The sequence below is a fragment of the Oenanthe melanoleuca genome, chromosome 3 (assembly GCF_029582105.1).
Source record: "Oenanthe melanoleuca isolate GR-GAL-2019-014 chromosome 3, OMel1.0, whole genome shotgun sequence".
NCBI classification, from domain to species: Eukaryota; Metazoa; Chordata; class Aves; order Passeriformes; family Muscicapidae; genus Oenanthe; species Oenanthe melanoleuca.
This window is the reverse complement of record NC_079336.1, coordinates 3290774-3315014: the sequence shown is the minus strand read 5'-3', so window position 1 is coordinate 3315014 and position 24241 is coordinate 3290774. Positions and strand designations below refer to the sequence as shown.

At 41.1% G+C, this 24241-nt stretch overlaps 1 protein-coding gene across 1 annotated transcript in view; it reads right to left on the bottom strand.

Moving 5' to 3' along the window:
• Nucleotides 1-24241, bottom strand: part of PKHD1 (PKHD1 ciliary IPT domain containing fibrocystin/polyductin) — a 233032-nt gene that overhangs the window by 76626 nt on the left and 132165 nt on the right. Inside the window, exons 50-54 of the mRNA XM_056488194.1 lie at nucleotides 17852-17917; nucleotides 16421-16540; nucleotides 8813-8950; nucleotides 1150-1263; nucleotides 449-536 (exon numbers count right to left, since the gene is read on the bottom strand). Coding sequence (XP_056344169.1) covers nucleotides 449-536; nucleotides 1150-1263; nucleotides 8813-8950; nucleotides 16421-16540; nucleotides 17852-17917 — 526 coding nt within the window. The remainder of the gene's footprint in view (nucleotides 1-448; nucleotides 537-1149; nucleotides 1264-8812; nucleotides 8951-16420; nucleotides 16541-17851; nucleotides 17918-24241) is intronic.

The window sequence follows — 24241 nt, the reverse complement described above, 5'->3', positions numbered from 1 at the left end:
CAGCACTGATTTACCTATTTCCTGTATCCAACCACATTAACTCTTAGCTGGCTATTGGCAGACTTTTAATGAAAAATAGTTAGGATTTTACAGGTTTTTTCCCTTTTCTTTTAGCAACTGGAACAATGCTGTATTTAATGTGCATGCATTAACTCCAAACACTTGTGTCTTAGCACCTCATGATATTTCATATAAAATATCTGGGCAAAAAAAGAAGAAAGAAGGAAGGAAGGAAGGAAGGAAGGAAGGAAGGAAGGAAGGAAGGAAGGAAGGAAGGAAGGAAGGAAGGAAGGAAGGAAGGAAGGAAGGAAGGAAGGAAGGAAGGAAGGAAGGAAGGAAGCTCATCACAAAGGAAAGGAATAATGCAACTCGCAGGAATATTAAATACAAGTCATAGAAACAGGAGGCAAAATTTAATATTTGAAAGCATATTCAGGCAAAATACCACCTTTCATTGCCAGGAGCAACATCAGCTCCCAGATGTGTCCAAGGCATCTTAGGATAAGCACTATAAATTTGCACCTGTCCATAAACTCCTAGGAAAAAAAAAAAAAAAGAACAGAAGGAGGATTTCAAAGGTTAGGGGGAAAAGAGGCTTGAGAAGAACTGAAGCAATAACTAAATATATGGAAATCTTTATATTTATTAAAGTATGTTTCTATATTTTATGAGATATAAGAACAGAACAAAGCCTCCTCTCAAAATACAAAGTGAAGGAGCAATAAATCCTCAATAAAGTAAAATGACCATCACATGTACAGGCAAGAGAGGGGATTTTACCACAGAAGTCTCATTGGCACAAATCAGAATTGAAGGAATTGCAGAGAACAATATCTACCATTAAAAAAATTATCTAAGTCAGCAAATTAGGTAAAAATTCCAGGAATAGAAGATATAAAAATTTATGCAGCTATTATTACTCTTTCTGGACAATGAACTTTATTTTTTTCCCCAAAACCAGAGAACAAATTGAAAGTACAGGAACTTTTCATATAGATGATGTATCAGAGAAGATTTAACATTAGCTCTAAAATATGTGTACCTTTGTTTGAGGTTTATCTGTACAAGATAGAAACAGTCTCAACAGTGATAGGTTTGGGTGCTACCAAAAATCAGTTTCCTATGAAAAGTGGAATTAGTGTTTCATACCAAAACTCCCAGGGTGGACATTTATATCCTCCAGACGATCACAGTAAATCCCTTCAGATGCCCTGAGAAGGAAGAGCAGCTTTAAATCCCTTTCTAGGGGATGTTCTGAAGAACCTGCAATAAAGACAAAACAGCATCAAACCCACCACAAAAGTATCCACAGCTTCTGTGATGCTGAAAATGGGAGGGAAACTAGGGCAGAAATATGTGTGAATCTGATTTTAAACAAAAATCTAAATGGCTGAATCAAAATTTCCTTTCTCATCCAGTTTTTGCCTTTTTGCTCCTTCACCTGCTCCAGGGTAATTATGCAGCAAGGATGGGAAAAACTGAAAGACTGAGGATAAAAAAATTAGGGAAAAAGAAAGTGCTGAAGAAGTTTTGGTGTGTGCAGTGGTGATAAGTCTGCACAGTAAACTGTGTTCCAACTTTGCCTTCATTTCTTTCACCAAGGGTAGTTTACAGTTTCAGAGGAAAATGGCCCAGCACTAAACAGATACTAAGGAGGCAAAAGTAGGACAGTTTTTGCCCTGGAGAAATGTATGCTGAGTCCAGTAAAGGAGTTCAGCATTCCTTTAAAATTAGAGATTAAATCAATTGTGCAACAGAAAACTGCAACAGATGTAGAACTAAAATATATATATGTATCTGTACAAAATTAGCTGGCCTGTCATGTTCTTTTAATATTTAAAAATTACTAGTTTGGAAAAGAGAGCTGATTTTGTATCCTAAAGAAACACTTTGCTTTAAGAGCCTTTTTTTTTTATTTAAGTGAAATCAATAAAACAATTCATTGTTCCCCACCAGCATCTGAGTGATAGCTGAGGATATTAAAATTCTCTGTGCAGCTTTTTAATGGGTAAAAGGCAAACACTACAAAACTTGCATGTTCCCCATCTAATATATATCACACCAGTGAGCTCAGATATTCTCTGGGGACATGGAGGGAATTATCTTTCAGTGTCCATTGTCCAACCAAACCAGCTTTGATTTCCTTGTTTAAACTCCCATAAAAACACATATTTTGAACAGAGGAAAACCAACAATTAGATTGTGTCCAAATATGCTTTTACAATTATATTTTTTACTCCTGGTTACAAAGCATTTGCTATTCTAGTTAAGTCAGTCAAAATCATCCCATATCCATTTCTCAGCTCAGTTTTAAAACCATTTTTAAGTAGCCCTCCAGACTTAACAATAACACACAAAGGATTGGAAATGGGGGTTCTATAGGATGAACTGGAAATTCTCCCTCCCTTAAAAGCATTACCCTACATTTAGCTAAAAATCATAAATTTTAGTCAAAAAAAGCACAGTTTACTAAGAAATGTTACCCTTATTAAAAAAAAAACAACAAACAAAACCACACAAATAAAAAATACAGTCAGAGTGAGAAACCAAGTTCGTAATAAAACTATTTATAATGGAAAATAAAGTAAAATAAAGAAGAGAAGCTAATATTCACAGAAATTCTTCAGTGGCTGGAAACTGTAATTGGTAAATGACATAAAAGAACACAGGAGTCATCAATCAGTAGAAAAATTCTACTTCTTTTAAGAAAATTTAGAAAAAAAATAGGCTTAATAGTTTCTTATTGCCATCAATAGTTCCATGGGTATAAATCAATGGATTTCAGTAACCTGAATGCAAGTGATAGCAGAGTTTTCCAAGAAAACCATTGGACTATTAAGGTGGACTCTTCAATAATTTTGGGATCACTCATGATGTCTGAGAGCCCTTGAAGAAAGCTAATATTGTGCCAATATTTCAAAGAAAGATAAAAGGAAGAGCCCCAGGTAATTACAGGCCTGTCAACTTGACACTGATTCTAGGGGAAAAATAAATAAAAATGGAATGTCCAACTCTGAACACAATTAATAAATCATTAAAAGTGTGTGATATAATTAATGCCAATCAACCTGCTTTTATAGAAAAAAAGGACCTGTGAAACTTCCTTGTTCTCATCTCCTAATGAGATTACAGGTCTAGTTGATAAAGATAATAGCTTTGATATTGTATAATTGGCTTCTCCAAGGCACTTGGCTTAGTAGCACAAAACTTTGTGATTAACAAACTACAGGAGTGCAGGAGGAACATGGCACACACTAATTTACAGCCTGAGTGACTGGAACAGGGACATGGACTCAGCCAGGTCCCTTCCTGCAAACCCTGTGGCATTCAGTGTTTTATTAGGGACCCAAACTTGTGTGGAGATACTGAAACCAAGGAGGTAAACTGACACAAATGGAGAGAACAATTGCAAGGATGATCCAGGAAAGTCAGCAGGAATTTTGAAGCAAAAAATTAGGAAAAGAGTGAAGAATGCTCTAGGGGATCTTGCTTGAGCATGGTGCTTGGATTAGATGACCTTCAGTGATCCCTTCCAACTTCACCCATTCTGTGATTCACTAGTACAGAAAATAGTAAGGTAAGAGGTCTTGAAAAGGTAAAAATCTCTCTGGGAATGAATGGAGAAGAATGAAAAACAAAGGGAAAAGCTGAATAAGGTCTCAGATACACACTTTGGCTAAGTCTAAATAGATTCCAGCAGAATGGCCCATGAAAATGAAGATATGGGAGCAGCAGCTATCTCAGCTTACTCATAAGGGGAATCCAGAATAGTTGATTCACACAAATCACAGGGGCTGGGTAAGTTTCAGAACCTTAAGAAGTAACTGGCTATGAAATCACAGCTCTTGCAGTAAGTAATTTTGTTGGATACAGAACAGGAGTCATGATTTCTGCAACACACACAAGAAGGATCTGGGCTTTAAGTGTCTGTCCTTGGACTTTGGCTGTGAAAACTTCAGATTTCTTGTCCCACTTTTCTGTGGTGAGCAAGTCCTACATAAGATCCCACCAAACTGCCCAATTCTCCATCCTGCATGAGACAAGTGGAAACAGATCCCCTTTCATGCTCCCACTCCAGCTGGAAGCCCTGGAAATTTGATGAGCAACCAGATTGGTCATGAAGTGAAATAATAATGTGCTGCTGGCAGAGAACCAGGAAAAAAGGGATATTTGCAACCTGGAAATTACCAAAAGCTGGTGGGAATATCTGGTGAGACGTGCAGAAAAGGTCAGGAGGCATCAAAGACAGAGACAGGGCACCCCCAAAAATGTGTTCTTCCAATTGCACTACAGTGAAAAATTCCCAACCATATATATGATAATCCTGTGTTAATAAACAACCTGTGCTGTTAATAAATTCACCAGTGATTACACACTGTCCTGAAGAAGTGTGAGATCCAAATGCTGAGATTGTAACACAGATCTGTTAGCACAATTGTTTCAGCTGGATCATAACCCTTCATCAGGTCTAATCCCTGGAGAGGAAAGAACCTACAAGAAAAAAGGAGGGAACAAAAAGGAGAACAGAAATAGAGTTGTGTTTTTTCTATCCAGATTTTCGTTTATTCTGGACTGTGGTCTGGATCTAGTTTGTTGAGTTTCAAAAGCATTTTCCATTGTTTTTATAATTCAGTCCTGTTCCAGATGTTCTTCCTGACAGATTTTTGCTGTATTGTTTTGGGGTTTGTTCCATAGCAAAACCCATTCAATTCTTTCCTAGATTAGTTGCTGTTTCCTCCCTTCTAGCCTTCTCTTTTTTTTTTCACAACATAACACTCTGCACCAGCTGTTGCATATAAGAGCAACAAAATCTCTGAGGTAAGATCTCCTCCCTTCACCTGGCAAACAGACTCTGCTGAGTATCTTGCTGGGACCATCTCCCCTTTTATCTCTGTTTCCTGAATCCAAAACTTCTTGGACTCTAAGCACCCAGCTATTTCAAAAACCGTGTCATATTGTCACCAGAAAGTCTGAGGAGCTTTTATTCAATGCACAGCTGGACAGCACCTACTGTTGGTTCTTCTTCTTCTGGAGCTCCCTTCAGGTGTTCAGGCTGCCAAGCAAGGAGAGCTCACTTTGTTACCTCTTTCTGCCAAATGCACTGAGGATTTCAGAGCTCCTCAGCTCCACAGTGGAGTAGGAGCCAACAGCCAGAATTAGGGGTGAATGAGGAATAAGTGGTGAGATGTGTAGGATGGGATCTAGAGTCTCAGTGCCCTCCAAATCCTCTCTGGAGGCTGGAAGATACAAGACAGGGATGAATGGTTGAACAGTGGGATTTTTAAGCAGAAGTTGGAGGCAGGGGGAGACACCTGAAGGTGCTCAGAATGACAAAAAATCCTCATAGTTAGGCAACTGAACCATTTTTCCAGGGAGAGTATATACCTACATTCAAGTTTCTTATTGTAGATTTTCTCTATATACCTTTATCATGAAATCCCACAGACTGCAGGGGCTCCACTGGTTATATTGGGACAGCACCTCATGTGCAGATGTACAAATCACACCTAAATTCAAGTTTCTTGAACATGTGAACCAAATCCTTCTCTACATGGTGCAAGCATTTAAAGGAAACTGAGTGGCTTGGAAGAGGTAAAAGGCAAACAGACAGAGAGGTGCTCATTGAAGGGAATGCAAGTAGTCAAATGAACTTTTCAAGACAGTTTTTTTTCTGTGATTTGGAATGAAAATACATCTTGTTACACCAACAGGGTCCCTTCTTCATGCAAACTGTGCACAGATGATGTGACTGCAGGGTGAGACTCAGCCACAGCTAAAGATGGAGCCCACACAACAGAGGGGCTGGAGAAGTTGGAAAAGGCAGTAAATTGGTGGAACTCACTGGTGCCCTAATCATTGTTATTTATTTACTGCTAACACGTGGCCCTTTAATGAAACACACTGATTTACCCTTTGACAAGTCAGTATGGGGGCTCATCCTGGAAAAGAGGGGCAGTAAATGCATTAGAGCTCTTCCCACAAGCAAGAGGCACTAGAATTGTCTGGGGTTCCCTCTCCAGACAATCAAGCTAATGTGACCTTAGGCTTCTTGCCTCCAGTGAGTGACATGACTGACAAGCAGCCATCAGGAGATATGCAAAGGAGAGAACGTGACAAGTTGAAACTAAAAAGAGAAATCCTATCTGGATAATCACTTGGTGAGCTCCACTATAAAAACCAAGCCTGCCAGCAAAGAGCAGCTGAGTGCAGCTCATTTCAGGATGAGTCCAACAGATCAGTGTGTGCCAAGTGAGCTTCAGCATTTCCTTCAGCTTTTTTGGGAGCTGAGGGCTTTGTTCAGCAGTGGAACAGGGCACTTTCTGCACATATCATCTGAGTTTTAATGTCTGTGGGTTAAACAAACAGAATCTTTGTGGCTGAGAATGGAAAAACAACTGTGAGATGTTGAACTCATCACTTCTTATCTTGTTTTGACACAGATGTGCTAATGATATTTAGCACTTTGCTTTCTGTGTGAACCTCAAACTCTCCTTTTATAAGCTGGAAAAAGAGCTAATTTTTACAGTATCACAGTGCAGAGAAACAGAAATAAATGGTGTAACTAAAATTCTATTGCAAACATCACCGTCAAATAAAAGACTTTGAAGGATGAAGTGAGAGAAACTCCTTATCTTAGAGGTAGGACTATGAAAGTAGAAATAATCAGAAAGTTTCCCTGGATCCAACAACACTGAAGAGCTTGGAGCACCCAGAGAAATTCCTGTGGGGGTAGATCCACACATTTTCCTTTGGGTGTTCCAAGGGATCTGACAGAGTTCTTTCTGGATTTAAACCATCTCACATCTTCCAGGGATCAGAAATCCCACTGATTGTGATCACACATTAAAGAGAAAAGTGATGATTGACCCTGCACGGTCAACTGTGTTCCAAAAATTCTGACTTCCCAACCATCACTATTTTCTCATCCCAATTTGCCTGTAAATTATTGTTTCAATAAAACTAATTAGGTCCTTGTTATGGTTGATAAACTCCAATTTTGCACTGGTTTTTTCCCCCTTGTTACATATTTCCCATCATCATTTAGTTCCTATGCATTTATGGTCATGATTTAAACTTCTGACTTTGTTTTTTCTCTGCAGAGAAGAATTCAAGTGCTCTGGAGGACACCAAACCCAAATAAGATGAATTTCTAAACTGATCATTGCTCTCTGGGAGTTTAAGGGAACAAAATACCCTGGCTTTACCAGAAAGTCTGGAATGAGAAGGAGCAGCATGTGGCCATAGATTGCTATGCTGAAAACAGGGAATGCAGAAATTACACAACAGGCAGGACCTGGGGATTTGGCTCAGGTGATGCCAGCCTGGGATCCTGCTCAGGCAATGCTGATGTCCACATCCATTAAATCTGTTTACTAAGCTGTCTCATTATCTGTTTTGTGTCAGGATTTCTTTAGGGTGGGGTGGAGTTGGACAGATGGGCTCCAAAACCCTTCCTCCAGGCGTGGAGCAGGCAGGATGGGACAGATGGGCTCCAAGACATTCCTGTAAGCCTCGAGCACATGGCAAGGGAAAGGGGAAGGGAGGGGAAAAAACAGGCACTCCCAGGTCTGCATGCAGGCTGAGAAACCAGTGTGAGATGTGGGAAACTTGCAGAGTCTCTACCCACCCATCACCTGACTGAAACAAGGAGATGTGGGACTGTGACTCAACAGCTGCAAATACCTGCTTGGTTTTTAATGTCATTACTGCTCACAGATGTGCTGGAGGGGAGTTTGTGCAGCAAAGTGCCTCCATGTTTTTTTAATAAGTGTTTTTAGCAATGAACACATGCTTTTTCTTAAAACCAATATGAAACTATATTTAAAGTGCAAAGGAGTCCAAGTAAGAAATGACTGACACTCTTTTAAGTATATATATTTTTTAACCTCCCAGATTAGGCTTTCCAACCTCTTTTTCCAAAGAAAAACACAAGACAGCAAAATAACTTTTTTGGCCAGGACTGTATTAACTAAACAGTCCCTTGAGATTAACAACAAACAAATATTGAAGCAGACTTCCTCAGGAGGTGATTACACAAACAAATTCTCTTTTTAAAGTTCATGAAACCAATCTTGAGAAAGGTCAAGCAATGATCAGCAATGTGATCCCAGCGTCCTAAGGATTCCTGTAAGTAAATATAATGCCTGGCTTTAGAAACCTTGATATTTAAAGGGAATTATGTGAGTAATTACTTCAGAGTGGAAAAACACCAATCCTGATTGTTGTAAATAATGTGGAACAGCCCTGGTGACTTTGGGGAATGTGAAGCAGCTGGAAGTTGGGGCAAGGTACCTTCCTGTGCTGCTGGTGCTCATCTCTACAGAGGGATGAGAGGGACAAGTGTGCTGGATCCAGCTGTTCCACACCACAGCAGGATTTCCAGGCATTCAGGGAATTCTCCATGACTGCTGGCTTTATGTTGGCTTTAAATATTTCTGTGTCTCAAACTGTCCTGTTAATGCCCATAGGCACCAGGCATTGCCTGAACACCAGGGCAGGCCCTGCCCTGAGGAATTGCTGTCTCATAAAGCAACCCCACAGGAAGAAGGAGGACTTTAACACATTTCAGATGAAACCTCTGCCCCAGTGAAACCAGGAGTGAGGTTGCAGTATTTGTGAGAGTTGCTGTTAAAGGAATAGGTAATTAGCCCAGTGGATAACCACCATGCTTCACACAAATTCTGGGTGCCCAAACTGCAGATACCCAGGCAGCCACAGGGCATTAGGTTTGACAGCCATTCTCCACAGTTTTGTTTTCCTATCAGGAGCAGAAATAAACCCCAGGCACGCTGAAGATGAGCTGCTCACTCACCCACTCTCAGCACACCCCCCAGCACCAGGACACAGGCTGCACTCAGGACATTGCTGGAGCTGCTGGGGAACTCGAGGGTGCCCAGGATGTAGAGTCCTCTCAGGGGGGGAAGAGCCACATCCACCAGGATGGTCCTGTCTGGGAAACAAAGCAGAGGGGTGTTTAGGTCAGTGGCAGCTTGATAACACTACTAATCAAAAAGTGTGGAGAGATGGTGAAGAGTGTCAGCTTGGCTCGAGTTTTGAGTTATTCAGATTGATTTTCATGGAATTATGGAATTGCCTGGGTTGAAAGGCACCTTGAACATCTTCTTGCTCCAAAGTCTTGCCATAGGCACCTTTCACTATCTCACATTTCTCCAAGCCCTGTCCCTGGCCTTGGACACTTCCAGGGATGCAGCCACAGCTTCTCTGGGCACCCTGTGCCAGGGCCTCACCACCCTCACAGGGAAGAATTTCTTCCTAATATCTGATGTAAACTTATTCTTTTTCAGTTTGGATCCATTAGCCCTTATCCTGTCATGCCAGGCCCTTATAGCTTCTCTCCATCTTCCCCATTTTTGCCTCGTGGAACTGAAGAGGACAAGAGAGTTCTTTTGAAGACAACAAGAATGACAAAATGCCCCATCCCTGGAAGTGTTCAAGGCCAGATGAAGAGGGCTTGGAGCAATCTGTTCTAGTGGAAGGTGTCCCTGCCCATGGCAGGATGTTGGAACAAGATGATATTTAAGGTCCCTTCAAATAGAAACTCTTCTGGGATTCTAGGATTAATGGAAATGGAAAAATTCCCAACAGTATCATCCAGGTGTGTCATGGTGCAAAGAGCCTTCAAGTCCCCACCGTGTCAACAACAGTGCCCAGGGTGACAAACTGCAGCCACACACCATCAACTACCTCCACTGACCCTCTGACACCACTTCTCCCTCTTTTCATCTTGGCTTTGCTCTCCCAGGTTTAGTGGATGAAAATTCACCTCTTCCTCACCATCCAAGAGGAAATCTTTGCTTACACAAACACAACCTGCAGGAAGCCAGAGCTCACAGAACCACAGAATTGTTAAGATTGGAAAAAAACTCTGAGATCATTGCCAGCTCCACCATGAATCTCTACTTTCTGCATTCATATTTCCCTCTAAAAATCAGTTAACAGTGGGCAAAGCACCATTCCCTCAGATCCATAAGGAGAAAGCAAGGGGGATATTTTTATATTTCAGAACAGAATGGAAACTGATGTGGCTTGAGCACAACATCACTGCTGCTTCCTAAAGCTAAAAGTCTGCAGCCTGGGAACCTTTAAAATGCCTCTTAAGTGCTCCAAGTAGGACATGAGCAAGGATGTAAATGGGGGATCATTTAGAGGTAGCACCTTGCACAGAGGTGAATTCCACCCTCAGGGTCCATCTAATGCTCCTGGATGTCACTAAGAACTTCTCAGTTGATTGCACTAGAAAACAGCTCAGGCCCTGAAACTGTGATTTCCACCCCCTTTCATTATTGACAGGAGCAACAGTATGTGAGTGTTCCTGGAAGAAGGAAAAGCAATGTGTTTCCCTAATAAGAGGCTTAATAATATGATCTAATAATGGCTGTCATAGAAAGAGATTGCAGGAAAAAATAAATCTTCAACACAATGACAGCCCTACACTACACAGAGAATTTGACTCTCATTGTTCTCATAACCATTTATTGCAAGGCACAGATATAGAAAACAGGGGACATTAAGTGACACAGATATTTTTCTGGATTTTGACAGAGTGGTGAGAATGGAACACTTGAAACCTGTTTTGTGTGGAATATAAAAACCACAAAGTGTCTTGGGAAGTGGTTCAGCTACTGAACAGTTTCACTTCTGCTGTGGACATTGGCAACTGCTTTGGATGGGAACACAAATATATGGCAAATATATTGGCAACTGCCTTGGATGGGACCACACAATGGGTAGTACAGAGTAAGTCCTTGCCAAAATCATGTAATCAGGGGCTGGCTCAAACTATTTAGCACCCAGGTTTAAGAACATTTCCAAGCCCTGTTTGCAGGAAACATAATCAATGTGATCCAGGGTCTGCAAACAGCTGACAAGCCTTGTTTCAATGAGGAATTAGATGGTCATCTCTGGAAAATGAACATCAGATTCACCCAGAATTCGCTTCAGCTGCCATATTGATAGGGTCAAATTGCAAAGTCAAAACGACTAGAATATTATTTTGATGAAGAAAACACATGGGTTTGCCCAATTTACCTTCCAGGTAGAATGAAGTACACTCAGAAGTGGACTGAAAGAGAATATTAGTAGGCTGTCTTTAAGATTTGCATTTTCTAGATTTTTACTCCTTAGTTTTGCATCCCTGAAGTTTCACAACCTCCAGGGAAAGGAAAATTTTATTTCTGGTTCTGCTTTCAGGCTTGGAGTTCTGGCTCTGCTTACAGACTTGTTTGTCTCCTACCTACTTATTCCTGCCTTTATCCCTGCAAATCAATTATCCCACCTCTTCCTTTTCCCTGCTGCCCTTTTATCCTTTCTCCCTGGCCATGAGCACCCTGAAAGCCCAGGATGTCTGTTCCCAAGGACTGCACCAAGTGCAGCAGCAAGCCATGGTGAATCTGAACCACTCATCCCAAAACAAATTCCCTGCATCCTTGGGCTGAAACATTTTTCAAGCATGCAAAATTTTCACAGCATTCAGATGAAGTAAGTCTCTAGGGAGCAAGTGCATTTTTCCCCCCTGAAATCTTATGGTGTTAATATATTTTTACAGGCATAATCCTGTCTATAATCTCTTTACAGGACAGGTACAGTCCCATGCCCTGCAGAGCTGTGAAGGGAAAGCTCAGGATGTGAAGATATGAAACAGAGAAGAGAATAAGGGGGGAGTTGTTGTTAAAATGGTATCTCTCAGACAGAAGGGGAATCTAGTTTGTGAAATCACAGCTCAAGAATGTGGCAGAAAGCTGCAGTTGACAAAGGCCATAAGTATATTCATCAAACAGGCTGAAACATTTTTACAAGGAAAAGAAGTGCTCCCAGGCATGCCATTTGTATGTCACATTTCAGTCTAGAACAGAGATTTTTTGCTGAGTTGCACATCTTCCTAAAAAAAGGTTTTATAAAGGAAATGCTGACTGCTCTGTAACTGTGGCTTCATCTGTGTGAGCCTTGAAACACAGGAGTGAGAAATTCCCCCACTCAGAGATATCTCTGCAAACCTAGAATTTCCTCAGTTTAAAAGGACAACACTCTGGGGTGTGATGCTTGGGGTGTGAAGTCCTCAGAGGGTGAAATGTTGCTCTGTAGAAACAACAGAACACTCCTTTGAGGGGGGGAAAAAGTCTTCCCACACTTGAGGAGGAAAGCAAACAGATTCAAAGGCAATTTCCTTACAGAATACACTCATTTACCTCATAGAGGGAGATATGACTTAGCAGTTAAAATAATAAACTTTAGGTTACTGAGCTCAAAGGATTTACCTTCAGAGAAAGACAAACTGGAGCTGTTTTTCCACCATGAAAATATTCATATTACAGCAAGAAACCACTCTCAGCAAACCATAGCTTGAGCTTGAAAACAGGGCAATATTTCATTGTACACACACTTTCTTCAGACAAAAAGCTCACAGGTATGCCAGAGTCTTAATGTTCAGATGTACAATACTGAGAAGTCACTAATGACTCCAGCAATGACACAAAATGCCTTTGATCAGCCACACTGCTGTATAAAACACCATAGCATGCCATTGAATGGAAATCAGGCACAACAGAGGAGCTATTATATGGGATACAGTACTCCAGCATTCATCTCTTCAAACAGAAAAACTTCAAAGAAAATCAAAATCAGAAAATGAAGAACAGAGTGAATTCCACCACTGGAGAGAGGAGGGAAAAAAAAAAAAAAAAAAAAAAAGGAAGATAGAAATTGCCAGAGGCTACATGATATCATATCAATACCCTTGAAAACAGCATTCCTTTGCCTGGAATTATAACATATTCTCCTTCCACCCAGAGTATGCTGCATCAGGAGTGTGTCACACTGAAAACCATAAAGCAAAGCCCTGAAAATCCCAGGGCTTTGGGAGCCAAAGCCACTGCTGGAATGGCATGACTGAACTCCTCTGGCTTGTTTTCCAAGGTGGAGCCTGGTGCATGTGATAGGTCCTGGTGGGATGGTGTGGCTCTGGAGGAGGAACCTCCAGGGATAAAACACGAGCTGTGGCAGCCTGAGCTGAGGATTTCACATCCACTGGGGAGACAGACACTGTGGGAATTGCAGCAGCACACCAACACTAAAAGTCACTTTTACATGAGGAACCACCTTTGTTGCAAGTGAAAGTCATCCTTGCAAGTCAAACAGGGCAAAAAAGGAAAGAACTCAGTGCACAACCCCAGTTTCCAAGCTTGCCAAATCTCTAGGTGTAAAGCAGACACCAAGCAAGAACACAAAAACCTGGTTTCTAGTATCTATATTTTGCTAATAGAAGCATTTTCTACCTTTTCAAACCTTCCTGAGACCAGCCCATGAGGTAGCCCTAATGTTGCAATTCTGCTTATTTTGTTAAATAAACAAATTTAAGCCTTTTATAGGTAAATTTAGGGGAGTGCCCCAGTTCTCCAGTGAACTCTTGGAATCCACATTCAGTCAAAGATTTAAGCACTATCAGACCAAAGTCTTTCCTTAGAAAGACTAGAAGACACTTTCTAGTCTGCTTCCTCACACTAGAAGTGAGCACTAAGCATCTATTATTGCTTTTGTGACTCTAAAACTGTTCTTTGGGGCTGAAAGGACTATGCCAGCCATGCACAGCATACCAGAAGCAGGCTCATGTCTTGGCTCTCAACCAGAAAATCATTGTAGATGGCTCCCAGAAGAGAATTTTAAGTAGCCAGAAGACAGCAAAGAGTAGGACACAGCTGCATCTTGCCAAGAGTGAATCACCAAAACTTATTTCAGTGTGCATAGCAGCACAAAATTAGGGTGGTTTGTAGAATATTTGTTCTCATGAGAACAAACTCTCACTTTTTTGAAGCCATCTGGAGTCATTCTGAGTGCAGTAGGGTCTACATAAGCCAGTGGAAATGGGAAGAGAAACATCCATAAAATGCTACATTTGAACATACGTTTTAAAATTGTTGATTACATTTTAGGTTTTGGATCCAAGCAGATTTTTAGATTTTGGCTCTCTCTGAACTGGAGACTCAAACACTTGTGGTAGCAAAGCAAAGCATGTGAAATGGACAGAAAATTCATCTTGCCTAACTTCATTTTAAATGCATTTATTTGAGGAACAAATCCAGTTCCCTTATCACCCTGGTCACCATGGTGAGGACCATGACTCTAATTTTAGACTCTGTTGACTCCACTGCCAGTGAGTGTCTCAACACCTCCAAACCAGCAGGAATGAAGAGGGACAGCAGAAATAAAATAGAGAGAGGATGACCAGAAAAGGCAGAGATGAAACAAAACAGATGGTGTGATAGACAGATTGTGTTTGTGTTCATGTTTTTGTTCTCAGGATAAAATCAGAGGATTCCAGAAAGGCACTGGAGAGGAGAACAGTTTCTGCACATCAACCAACACACACATTTATTCTGGCAATGGGAGTAAAGAGATTTTTTACAGAATCATGGAATACCCTGGGTGGGTAGGGATTCCCAAGGATCACTGAATTCAGCTCCTGGCCCTGCACAGAACAGCCCCAAGAATCCCTCTGAGTGTCTCAGAGTGTGATCCAGAGCCTTCCCCAGCATCACTGCCCTTCTCTGGACATGCTGCAGCTCCTCACCTTTGCAGGAAATGCAGAAGAGTTTTATTCATTGAGCATCACAAACTGACCCTTCATCTTCTACTCTCTTGGTCTGATCTAAAGAGCAGAACTCCAAACCCTCAGCCAAACCTGTATATTTATTCATCTGTTATTCTCTGCTTCTGTGTAAATTGTGATTTGCCTCTGTGCCTCTCAATATCTGCATCTGACACATGATGGTGAGGAATGGAATGTTCTGGTCTAATGACAGCCTTGGGTTGATATTGGTGAGCCAGTTATCACAGAATCACAGAATAATTTAGGCTAGAAAAGACATCCAGGATCACTGAGTCCAGCCTGTGACTGATCCCCACCTTGTCACCAGCCCAGAGCTCTGAGTGTCACATCCAGACCTTTCCTGGGCACCTCCAGGGATGGGCACTCCAAACCTCCCTGGGCTGCCAATGCCTGAGCACCCTTTCCATGAAGAAATTCACCCTGAATTCCAACACTGTCTACTCTTCAGCTCAATGTAATTTTTTCCCAAAAGTGAAGAAATGCAATTTTTTTAAAAGTACAGGTTTGGAGGTTTTTTCATATTTGTCAGAAAAATGAAGATTAAACTAAATATATATTGAAGGTGGATCATAATTTTTAATGTAACCTTCAATTATATATATATATATATATAGTATTTGAGCATGAAATTTCAGTCATGGTTAGGGTCTCTTCACTTATATCTATCTATCTATCTATCTATCTATCTATCTATCTATCTATCATCTATCTATCTATCTATCTATCTATATTTTATATATAAATATATATTATTTTAATATATAATATATGATATATTATTATAATATATACATTTATTTATATATATAAATATATATAAATAAATATAAATATAAATATATATATATATATATATATATATAAAAATATAAATTACACAGGCCAGAGGTGTCCTAACCATGACTGAACCTCCATGCCCAAATACCAACATAGTACACAAACATTTGCTTCCACAAAAGTCATAAATCAAAACCAGGTGGGAGAAGAGTAGACATGAAATCTTGTTATCCACATTCCACATTTCCAGAAGTGGAGCTGTGGTAGGTAGAGAGGTTTAAATGGTTTCAAACAAATGAGAAGGAGACAGCATCAGGTTCTAGAATATTTCAGGTACATATAAAACAATATTCATTGGATCATTCAAAAATTATATCTGGATATCAGGACTTCATGTAATCCAACTTCCTGATCAGAGGAGGGTCAGCTCTTATGTAAAATGGTTGTCACAAGTTTTCTTCTCCAGATTTTATTGCAAATTCCCTAATACATTTACTAAAATCCAGTTTTCATGAGTAAATAAGATGAGCATGTACTTAAATGTAACTCAGGCCGAAATACAGGCCTAAGCTAAAATGTCTAGGAGACATCCATGGCAAATGGTTTGAGAGATTACCATTGATAAGTGGGAATTACAACAGAAAATAAAATGGAAGGTGATGCAATTGCAGAAATGTAAAATATGATCCTTGCACAAAACACAGAGAGAGATGGGCCAAGGGATGAGCTCTTTGTGAGCTGTGGATCTCACAGGTTCTCTTCTGAATTCAGGTCCCTGCACATACTCCAGCTGGACAGTCAGTACAAGTGCTTGTGTTCATGTGCATGTGAAAATGGAAAATAATTATCATTCTCTTCCAAAAACGACATTTTTGTTCTGCAGCCTGTGTGACATGGAACAAATGCAGGGTGCTGCACACACTGGAATGGCCACCAGGGCCATTGGAACACAGATATAAATGCCAGAGCAGGCAGAGCCCAGCAGCTGCACAGAAATCAAACCTTCCCTTCCTCACGCACTTGGCAGGATGATGACATCTTCCCCAGGGCCTGGGATGCTGCCACTGGATCCACCCCAGCCTTTCCCCACACCATTCCACGTCTCTGCCAGCGACCATTTCATCACAGCACAAGGAGGGGCTACAAAACAGGACATATAAAGACAGAATTATCATTTTCTGTAGCTGGAAGAATTACCATTTCTTTGACAGTCAAGCATCTGTGGCATTAACATCCTCCTTTTGTCACTGATGAAGCAACACTAAATGTTATTTCTTATTTTCCATGCTTAAGGAAAACTGTGTTATTGAATTCCCAGGGCATGGGAATTTTCATACTTTCCCAAAGTATGAAAAATTTAAAATATTTAGTGATCAACCCTTACAAGCTTGCTACCATCCAGAAAAGCAGTTTTCTCATTCCAAGGGGTGACCAAGACCTGCCTTGGAAAAGCAGTTGGATCAAGACATGTGGAAACTCCTGCTCCTTCTCCAATTTTTTTTTTTCAGGTCAATCCAAAAGAAAACTCCTGAGCCTTAGGGAAATATTGGAAGAAACTGATTTCACAAAATGCAGGTGCTGGACTTGCACTGGTATTTTAGAGAGCTAACCAGCCAGGCTCCATAAATTAATTGCCCCTAAGTTTGTTCTGCCCCAGGAGAGGAAGGGAAGCCTTGAAGGGAAAATCCTGCACACTAAGTTTAGTAAATCCTAGACTAATGCAGGCAGGGCCTCCCTCTGGAGGCCTCTGCAAGCACCTACTCCTGTCCCTCCACTGGAAAGGGAATTTTGGCTTTTTTTTTCTTGAGGAAAGCTTCTTTGGGGATTGAAAATATGGGAGCAAACACATGTGTAGGTTCTGGGGGTTAGACCCAGCTCAGTAATGTTGTAGTGTAAAAAAACCTTGTCAGCACAGGGAAACACAGAAATTAAATCCATGCAGAGTTCCTTAAACTTGGGTCTGTCTCTCCAATCAGTTTTGTTCTGGGAGAAACACCCTGCCAAAATGTCTCTAAATCCATTTTCCACATAAGTGATTATTGTTAATACACAACATAGCAAGGCAGTTAATACCCACCAACATCAAAATCTGGAGCTCTCCCTTGTCTCTGGTATATTATTCTGTCTGATTCAACATGAAATTGAGCAGTAATATCAGAGCATGGAGCACTAAAATTCTCTGTAGTCTTACATTCTCCATGACCTTTCTGATCTGCTGTGGTATTTCCCAGGAAAAGTTTATAGTGTTTTTTACTGTGGAATCACACATTTATCTTGAGCAATGGTAGACAGGGCTCAATGAAATGCCTAAATGAATACCAAGAGCCTCTGTTGGCTTGATAGATGTACAAAATATTGAAGTGAAAAATAGCAATTTACTCCTGAAAAAGCCATAAAAAAGAAATGGTGTGACTCCCAGACCAAGGTTTTCTGACACAGACTTTTACATACCTGGGGTAGGTAAAGCCACTGTTTCCTTCTCTTTCAGTGTGACCTGAATTAAATCAGCTCCTGTGACTGAACACAGAGAATTTTAGGAAGTTACAACAAAAACTTTCAAATTAACACAAAAAAAAAAATTAGTAAATCAATTTCCACACATGAATTCCTGACAACATTATACATTTCTCACAAAAACATTTCCTTTAAGAGCAACTACACATGTTTTCTAAGCATTTTTTGTCCTTTTTTATGTGCTTTGAGAAAGGATTAAACAAACACATTTTAATTTACAGATACGGAAGGTCTCAAGACAACTCATTAGAAACAGCTAAAAAGAAAACATTCAACAATCAGAAATTCTAGGCTGGAATTCAAATCTCATTTATCCCACTATAAATCCACAGCAGTTCCACTCACACAAGCAATATCACACCACTGAATGCATAATATATTAACTGGCTCAAACAGCCAAATACAGCTTTTGTTTTGTACTTCAGTTTTGACTTTTTTTTTTTTTTTTTGGCCCCCAAAATCTGGTATCTGAAAGAGATGCTTTAATTAGTCAGACTTTATAGACTGGAGACAGGGAGCCTGTGTTCTGTGCTGTGAAAAGGGGTCAGCAGCAATTATCACAGTGGTAACCTTTGTGCCCAGGCATTGTCAGCAGGAGAAGGGCCAGAATAATGCAAATCAAAGAGGAGCAGGAGAAAGCTGCTTCAGACCCAGCTAAAATCCCACCTCCCCTTCATCTCCAGTGGCATAAAAAGGCACTTCCTTTCAGTCACCAGACTGGAACAACTGTAGGTTAAAATAGAAACACTCTGACAAACAAATAAATCTCCTGTCCTCTGCCCAGCCCCTTATGGTGACCCTAAAGTGTTGTTGGAAGATTTTTTTGGGGTAGAAGAATTGTATCAATGAAGCCATTGTCAGAACTTTCCTCAGTTCCAGAACTGGAAATCTCCTCTGTGTGCATCAACCCACCGATGGGATTTCATGCCATGTTGTAATTTACTTATTTTATCTTTAAACAAGTCTCTGTGCTTTTAAATTGAGAAACCCGTCCTTCCCTACCTCCCTCCTTTTCTCCCAGTGCAACTGAGCAAATTTAAAATAACTGAGGTTCATTAATTTTAAGTGTTCAATAAATTAGTATGAATAATCAAAAAACTTGATTCTTTCTGATAATTACTATTTGATGTCAGTTGAAAGCACTCGATTGAGTTAGCAGCATATGCTCCTATGCCAAATGAGGCTTCCATAATTAAACAGAAACTGATTCCACGAGGTTTTTCTCATGTCTGATTAATTAGTAATCAGGTGCCTCAGCCCTGTTCTTCAGTGACACCTTCTCTCCCAACAGTAGCTGGGATCTGATCCATGCATCAGCCAAGTCAATCTGCCCCAAACCATCACACAGAGCTCACACTGAACTGCAGCCTGCCTTGAGTGGCCACAAGGTGAACATTGGAAGGGAAAATATGGCATGAAGCTGCTAATTTAAAGCCTCTGACACAGCTCTTGTGGCTTTCAGACAATACATCTGTGCACTTTTATGGTTATGGTATTTTTCCTTCTCACACAGGGCAAAGCAGTTGCCAAAGCTGATACAACAGGCTTAGAAAAACAAGACAACAAGCCCTGACACTATTCTTTTTCACCTAAATATATTCTGTGAGGTTTGTTGGGGTTGATTTTTTTTTTTTTTCTTTTTGGGCTTACTTTTTCAGGCACTAGGGTGAAATCATCTAATTAAGGATGTTTGTATTTTTCAGAGAAAAGCTGTTCTAATTAAATCCTGAGGGGATATAAAACTTGATCAATATGGTGCATAGACCTCATAACAGGGTTCAATCCCCTTACATGGTAAAGAGAGGAACCATTAAGACTTAATTCAGTCCAGAGTTTTATCATTGCCCTGTCCAGAGGCAGGGCAAAAATAAAAGTTTCTCATATTTGAAGTGCCATCCCACCAGAGAGCATGACAATTCAAACCATTATAATTTATTTATACCCTTGACATCAGCATAAGAATCAGGGACAGAATTCTCCCCAGAACTCTCCACATCCCTGTAACTTGTACAATTATTTATATAAATGGGGTGTAAAGTGCAACAGTTGTGAATCAGCAGTTTTTTGTTGCCTTGTTGCACAAATACCCCTAAAAACTGATCAGTAAATGTAAAGGCTTTGGGTTTAATCAAGGCTACAGTGACACAGTCCTTCTGGTGGTTTTGTTGTGCTGCTCAGGATGTTATCACTGGGTTCTGCAGGACAGGAAGAGATCCAGGCACTACAGGATGAAGGACATCATTAGTAAACATTGAATTAAGGTGACCCTTGGCAAAATGTAGTTATAAGGCTCCAGGGTTTAGTTGTATAAAACCTTTATAAGGCTCATCAATTTTCTGCCTTATTACAGCTCCTCCTGGATCTTTGGGCTGTGAATCATAAATATAGGCCTTCTGGATGATACTGCTGGTAACTTCTCCTGGTTCAGGGCTCCTTGAGTGAACATGAAGGAGGAGCAACTCAGTCTTTTATCAGCTTTGCAGTGACTCGGAATTTTGCCTGTGGATATTAGGAAGGGCTGAAACTAGGATAAATGGCTCCAATAGCCTGACTTACAAATAACAGGCAGCTCCATGCTATTTAACATCAATTGGGCTGACATCCATCACGGGGAGATCAAAACTTTTCAGGCAGCACAATCAAGAACACAGTGAGACACACCTCTGGAAACTGGAGAACCTGGGAGAGGGTGTTTTGTCACCCCCTGTGAGGATCTTCTGCAGGAGGTACCCAGAAGTATGGTATAATGAGGACAATGAAGTAGGGAGAAGAGGTGTAAAAACACATCTTATATACACATAAATAGAGAGATACAATTTAATTTTTATTTTTATGTATATGCATATATACACTATATAAATATATATATGTATATATGTCTTTGGGTTGATGGACACAGATTCTTGCTTACAGCAGATTGCCATTTGTGTGAAATTCCTCCTGCAGACATCACATAAACAAAAAAAATCAACCCTGACAGGATTATAAGGGCATTTCATCATCTTATTTCAGCAACTGCTGCACTCTCTGGTTTCTCTGTTTCCATGCCAGAAGGATGGGAGCTCACCCACCAGGAAAAGGTTGTTTCTTCTCTTTGTGTCTATTACAAAAATTGAGCAGCTGAGGGAATGAGGTGAGGGGGTCTCAGCCTGGAGAAAAAGAATCCCAGGGAGGATCCTGGGATCCTCTGCAGCCCCCTGGAGTGGGGTCAAAGCCAGTGGGTGCTGGTCTCTTCTCCCAGGGAATTAGCAGCAGGACAAGAGGAAATGGCCTCAAGCTGCACCAGGGGAGGTTCAGGTTGGACATCAGGAAGAATTTATTGTTGGAAAGAGTGGCTCAGTATTGCTGCAGCCTGCCCAGGAATTTGGCAGAGTCACCACACCTGGAGCTGTTAAAAACATGACTGGATGTGGAACCCAGTGCTCTGGTCTGGGGGAAAAGATTGGACCTGGTGACCTTGAAGGTCCTTTTCAACATAAATAATTTTCTGATTCTACAATTACAAGGGGAACCTCTTTGCAAAGGACTAACTTTCATTTCATGGGGATCACTGAGCAGCCCACATCTGGTCAACTGGCCCTCTGAAACAACTGATATGGGTGAGTTTTATCTGGCTGGAAGAAAAGACTCATCCCTGTACAATCAGTCCTCTGTAAAGAATTAGCTCCATTCTTCATGTGTTTCACATAGGGTTCTCCTTTACCCCAGGCAATAGAAAATATCTGTGTTTATTTATTTTCTGTATTTTAATATTAGAAACAAACATTCTTAAGAGTGTTTTTCCTCCTATACAAAGCAATTACAGAAATGGAAGTGAGATCATTCTTTAGGAATCTAGAAAAGACAATGAGTATAATCAAATTATTTTTTTTTAAGAACTATGGAAATTGTAAACCTGCTTCTGACACAGCAGTAATGTGAAGTTGAGCCTCAGGCCCTCTTAACAACTCACACATGAGCAGCCTGAGCAAAGTCAGCAGGATGACCCATCTCCATGAAAGTTGTGTCTACTGAAAAATGTATTGGGATAAATAAAAAGTTTGATAACTCTTTCAGTGATGTTTTCAATAATGTTTCTGTCCAGCACTTCAATTTTAGGGGAAAAAAACAAAAACAAAAGAAATCTGGAGGTGAAGGAAGCCAACACTTTGTTTCATTCCAAAAGAAAATGGTTTAAACATTTCAAAAGTGAACTAAAAGGAAACATCTCTCTTATTTTTAGCCAGTTCCAGTATTGCCCAGAGACCTTAACCAAGGAGCAGTACCATGCTGTGGCACCATATGCTGAAATTTGTAACAGACTTAAAAAGCTCATAATATTATTATTGTAATTTACAAAGGATATTTCTCCTACAAAATATCCCAAATGCCCCAATGGGATGTTTATTTCCACCACCCTTATTACAATAAGTTGTTTGTTTGTTTTTTTTTTAATTCAGCCTGGTTATATCACATTTCACTCCCCTGAAATGTGGTAGAGCCACAGCCCATGAGTGTTTCAGTCACATCACAACTGCACACAGGGTGCCCTAGAGAAAATCAGGGTGATGCTTTGAATCATGTCAAAGCAAAGCTGCTGCTGTAGAAATGACTGGAACAGGATGCTTCAATTTCCCTGGGCCTCCCCTTCACCCAGCATCCAGAAGGGACGTGGGGTTACCTGTCCTTTGATGCAAATTCCTTTAAAATGGTCTGAAAAGGTGATTTTTAAAGTGGCTCAGAGGCTGGTTAACAGTTTCATGTGGGCAGCAGTGACTATCTTTGTTAACAGGATTATTGCCCATATAACAGAAACATTCTCCATTACAACCATTTCTCCCCATTCAGCACCCCCTGCATTCTCCTGCTCCCGAGCCTAATTGACAAGACCCCGACCATCAGTGCAACTTAACTCCTTTAATCCCCTCCATACGGTCTATTTTCTTGCCTTTTGTGTTAGGCAGACCTTTTTTCCTCCCCCAAAGATAAACAAACACTTGCATGACGCCAGGCAGTTTCTGATGGAAGAGGGCACAGAGAAAGCCTGAACCCAACACCAACTTCTGGCCAAGGTGGTTTCATTGCGCTGCCTGAAATCGTTTGAATAACAATATCTTCTCAGTCACGGGCTTTTCCTTCCCCTTCTCCTCCTTTTCTCCCCCATGCAGGCCTGAGTAAAAGGCTGTGTGAATTCAGGAGCCTGCTCATTAATGAGCTGGCATCTGATCCGTATTTACCGACGTTAATTTTGGATGTAACGCACCCCTGCCACTTCCCCGCAGTTTGCCCTAAAAAGGCTTTCGGAGGGGCACAAAAGCAGAGGGTCAAAAGTGACTTGACCCCTGCCAGAATGTACAATTCTGGCCAAGAGGTGGTACACCAGCAGCTGTCGAAACCCCACCGAAACGCTCCCAAAAAACCGGAGGATGACTAATCCGCCGGAGCTCTGCCCTGCGCCCCGCCAGAGCCGCCGGTTTCGGGCAGGAAGAATGATGTCCCTCCCGAGCAGCTGCAATAATTGTCTTGCCATTGTCCCCGCATCACCCCCTACAAGTGCCCATTGTGGCCGCGGTTTTTATGATTTTATGCTCGGGCTGATGCTGTTTGCGCCCAGCTGCCCGAGCGCTGACACACGAGCCCGGAGAGGGGGGACCCGCGTCTGCTAGACGGGGCTGCGACATACCAGACCTTTTACATAAGTCAAACAGGAACAAATGACTCTTTATCAGCCCCTCCTGCCTTTGAAGTGGCGGCTGCTTGTGGGCCCTTACAGCTTTTCCTCCTTAGCCCGAGCAAACATCCTCCTTTCGATATGCTACATGCTCATTATCTCTGCCCCATTTAATGATTTTTGATTGAAGGGTGGCAGCGCGGTTGCCAAGAGGGTAGTTAAAGAGGCTCCACGCAGCCAGGACAACAAGAAAGGCTTTCCTTGTGCAGCAGCCTAAATTTGGAGTTTCTTAACAGTGTGTTCTTGTTCTTAGCAGCAGATAAGGGCTGAGCGTGAAATTCTTAATTAAGCAGTAAATAGAGAGTGGGGTGTCAGCAGATGCAGCCTGTAGCCATGGAGACCGAGGCTGATGAAGGAGGGAGCTGAGACAACGCCGGGCATGACTGGCAGCCGAAGAATCCCACAAAGCTTGTAAACGGGATTAATTAGTTGGCTAATTATTTCAAATAGTCAAATGTAAATAAAATATTCAATAATAATAATAATAATAATAATTCTGAAAGAGGCAGCTTGTGGAGTCAGGCAGGAAGATGTTCTGAAGGCCAGACCTTCTGTACTTGTCCTCTCTGGGTGGGTGGGTGGACTGGTGGGGTTTTAGGGCCAGAAGGGACTATTGT